General features: G+C 41.0%; 1 protein-coding gene across 16 annotated transcripts in view; it reads right to left on the bottom strand.

The window, feature by feature from the left end:
• Positions 1 to 268: 268 nt before the first annotated feature.
• Positions 269 to 3,975, bottom strand: part of EYA2 (EYA transcriptional coactivator and phosphatase 2) — a 93,190-nt gene continuing 89,483 nt past the window's right edge. For 14 of the 16 annotated variants that reach the window (XM_025142163.3, XM_025142166.3, XM_025142164.3 and 11 more), the window contains one exon: positions 269 to 1,132. In XM_025142163.3, the coding sequence (XP_024997931.1) occupies positions 1,052 to 1,132 (81 nt within the window). In that variant the 3' untranslated portion in view covers positions 269 to 1,051. The remainder of the gene's footprint in view (positions 1,133 to 3,975) is intronic. The other 2 variants (XM_025142165.3, XM_040650639.2) reach the window with 1 other exon arrangement.

Below are 3,975 nucleotides of genomic sequence, written 5' to 3'. Positions count from 1 at the left end.
TGCATAAAAATAAATACGCACACCTGCAATATTTGTTTACCCTGTATCTTCCTTTGCAAGACAAGTTGGTTCTGAGTGTCTGTGTTCTCTCTCAGAGGACTCAACCAGCGTCTGCACTCTTTGCTCCACCAGCAAACAGGATGGGGTGGGCTGTGTTCAGAGCACTTCTAGCCCAACTCTGCCTTGGGACAGGGAGTGTGTTCTACGTATACCACTAGAACCAGGAGTGGCCGGAGAGAAGAGAAGGCAGGTAATCTAGTCCCCCAAATGTAAACTTTCTTTTTTATTTAATGCCTTTCACTCATCACAGGGTACTTTTTTCCCACCCAAACTGAGATGGCAGCATAAGGCACCGTGTAGACACATGCACAATCCACAGACCATCCATGTAAGATTTAAAAATGCAGCTATAGTTCTTACCAATAGTCCCATGTGTCCTTATTATAAATGTACACAATATGATTTTCTCCAGATACTGTCCTGGAAGAATGAATTCTTAATTTAGAATGGCAGGATTTTCCCCACCCACCCACCCCAAAAAGCCAGATTAAAAACACAGGTACAGAGCTTAATACCAGAGTAATGAGATTAGTTCATAAATTAAAAAAAAATACAAACAAAAAAATCAACAGTTTCACTCTTATTTGCAGAAGGTCCGACGTGATATGATGTATTATGCACAGAGTATGCTCACAGTCTTTAATATTTCCTCTTCCCCTTTGAAAAGCAAGAAAACTGACAAGTAGACCCAAGGCTTCTGGGGGTTCTTGTTGATGGCCAAAGGGTATTTACGGCTCTGTGCACCCAGCTTAAGCATGTAACTGCAGGGTCCCCAGAGTTATCTGAAGGCTTTTCCTCTGTTCAAAGGAAGGAGTTGATAGAATGTTCTTTGGCTGCAAGTCCTTAGAGGCTTCCACTGAAAGGGTTCTCCTTCAAAAAAAGAAAAACTGCAGTTGCTGTGGGATTTTTTAATAAGAAAATGCTGAGGAATAGGTGGAACCGATGTAACAGTTTGAGTGAAGCCCTCACAGTGCTAAGATGTTGGGGTCTGCTACAAATATTCAAGTTCCAAGGCGTGCCGAAGAGCTTCCAGGTCAGCATGACAAGAGATTCTCCAGAATGGCATGTTGTGCTAGAGTGAAACCAAAAGAGGTTTTTTTGTTTGTTTGTTTTCTGTTTTGTTTAATACTGAGATGAAAATAAATTTCTTAGTTTGAGTTTGCACCCTCAGGAAGAGGGCTCTGTACTTGGGCCACCAGGCTGTGGTGGCGTTACAGGCAAGGAGACTCAGCTTAGAGAACAGGGAAGGGAGTAGGAAGTTTCTGTTTGCTGATACATTTTTACTATGTAGAAAGCAAAGAGATCTGCCACAGTATGGGAGATGATGCAGGTGTGAGCAGAGCATTAAACTTTACCCTCCTTTTTCTTCAGGAAATAATTAAGAATGTTTCTAGAATTTCGGTACTCCTAGAAACAATTTTCTTGCCACTTAGTGAGGTTTGCCTACAGTATCAAACTATACAGTATTCTTTGTCTCTCCAGAAAGCATCATAATCCTGCCCTATAATGAGGCTCAAAGTTGTCCTACTCGCCATCAAAATGCTTTCTAACAATAAATTCTTTTTCCAAATTAACTGGAACAATAGGTCATGCTGCTTTTCCTAGAAAGATAGGGACTGCTCAGATCAGTTGTGCATTTAATGCATCAGGAAAAGATGCAGGAGGCTTATATGACAATCTGTCCTCAAGAGGGTCTCTCAATTCCCATTTTTTGAAGACTATCATTTCTACTTCTCCCTTCCTGTTTTACTGTTCATATTAGTGGTGATGAATATAAAGTCATTTATACAAATTTCCGAGGTCTACCCAGTCAGTGCCACTTGATACCCTAGCACGTGGACAAAATCTGGAAACTACCTGTGACCCATTGTATCTTCATTGCAATGTCTTGATTCATCTGCTGAAAACTGTGAATGTGCTCTAGGAAAACAAAGCTTGCATCATAAGTGCTGTGAAGCAAGTGGGGATCTAAGATGAAAACTGTAAGCTGGCAAGGTCCCAGTACTACTCTGAAACTAAAGTTCTGGCAGCAGTGTTCTGTAATCATTACCAATAGCTACAATCTCTGAGAACCTTAAACCAAGTAGAACTTGCTTTTACATGTTAAATTCAATTTTTCTAGGTCAGCCGATGGTTTGAGGTTTTTTTTGTTTCTTATCCAAAACAGTTTGAGCATTTTTACTTCAGATCAAAAGCACACAGCTCATACTTGCCCTTGGATTTTATAACAACGTTGTGATTTTCATAGCTTCCTCCCAGAACAATATTATCTGTACAGTCAGCAGTAACTATGCAGTAGCAAAGGAACACGGAGCCTTAAGTGACAAAGCTTTTCTCTTCTCAGTGTGGGAATAGTTTCTGAGTTTATCGCTGTAATTGTACTACTTCTGAATAGAAAACTTTGAAAAAGCTTTAGAGAGCATGTCCTTCCTAGATAGATGATTCTGATGGCAGGAGAAAATCCTATTCCAAGTGTGCCTACCTATGTAAAAAAAACCCAAAAACTCCAGTATTCCCAGATGTTTATTTGACAGCGTGTCTGTTGACGCTCCCCTGATGTTTAAGTACAACCCACGTTTCCCTCTGGTATGTTGCCTGTGAGTAAACCAATGTTTCCTTCAAGCTGTTCATTGGTGTGGGTAGAGACAGCGAGCAAACACAGACATTGGAATCACAGACAGTGATTGGAATCTATTGATCTGCAATTTCACTTTAAGGGGAAGAGTTATTTCCTTCTCCTTTCCCTTCCTATGGTTGTTATTAAACCTCATCCATTAAATTATCCATTTTTCATTCTTTAAAGAGAAGAAATCTTGGGCCTCTTGGCCCATCCTGTTGTTCAGTATTTACAGATTTATCACTCATCAGACAGGTGAGGAAAAACGACCCACTAAAGAGATATTATCAGTGCTGTCGGCAAAACAGTGAAAGACCCTCTGCATGCCCTCCTCCTGCCTCCCTTTCTTTGTGTTTGTTAAAGCTCAGGTGTGTAGAAGCCTTGGCTAATGATTGTCATCAATCACAGGAGGTGACAGCCCAGCAAAGAATGTGCTCTGCAAATGGGAGAGCTGCTTAGACACAAGCAAGAGGGTCCTTGAAATCCTGCCTATACCAGACTTTTGAACCTTCCCCCATCTTCATACTACAGGGGAGCCGGGCAGCCTTTGATGCAGTCATGTTCACTGACCCACTGCCTTTAAAGTATGGCACTGGGCTGTCAAAAGCAGCAGGCTATTATCACTTCATTTCCAGCCATGCCTTTTGGACTCATTTCTGAGGATTCCTTAACCCTTCATGAACGAGAGAATTCTCTGCAGATTCTGCTAGTTTTCAAAGGGGGTGGGATTTGTTGTTTTTATTGGCAAATTAGCCAGTTTGCTGAATATGGGCTCATGCAGTCAGCTCCTGCATCTCAATTCAAGTGCAATGTTCTTGAAGATCAATCTGCAGTCACAACAGGAGCACAAGACAAGATGAACCAAGACATCCTGCAATTTGTGCTTGCCATTAACAAATTGTGTTCCTCTCCCTATAAAGCCAAACAGGAATTCCAGGAAGACTTTGGTTACTTTAATTTCTTCTAAGCTCTGGGTTCCCAGCTACTCTTCTATTTCAGTCTATTCAAAACAAAGAAGCTTCAACTGGTCCCCAAAACTCTGGTTCCTGTTTCACAGTGAGTGAACTGTGGACAGTAATTACTGAAGGACTCAATTGGCTGCACAGATTAGTCCATTTGATTTTTTTTCTATGGTTATCTAGTCCGTGGGCCACATCCATTCAGTAAGCATGATACGTTACTGAACTGTGGGCTTTTTATTCCTGACCATACTGCTTTCAGTTTCTATTCTATTTTGAATTCAGTAAACCTTCCCAATTTCATTTTCCATGTGAAATTAATCATATTGGTTCACAAGT

The sequence above is a fragment of the Gallus gallus genome, chromosome 20 (genome assembly GCF_016699485.2).
Source record: "Gallus gallus isolate bGalGal1 chromosome 20, bGalGal1.mat.broiler.GRCg7b, whole genome shotgun sequence".
Lineage (NCBI taxonomy): Eukaryota > Metazoa > Chordata > Aves > Galliformes > Phasianidae > Gallus > Gallus gallus.
The sequence above is the reverse complement of the archived record's forward strand: the minus strand, read 5'-3'. Positions and strand labels throughout refer to the sequence as shown.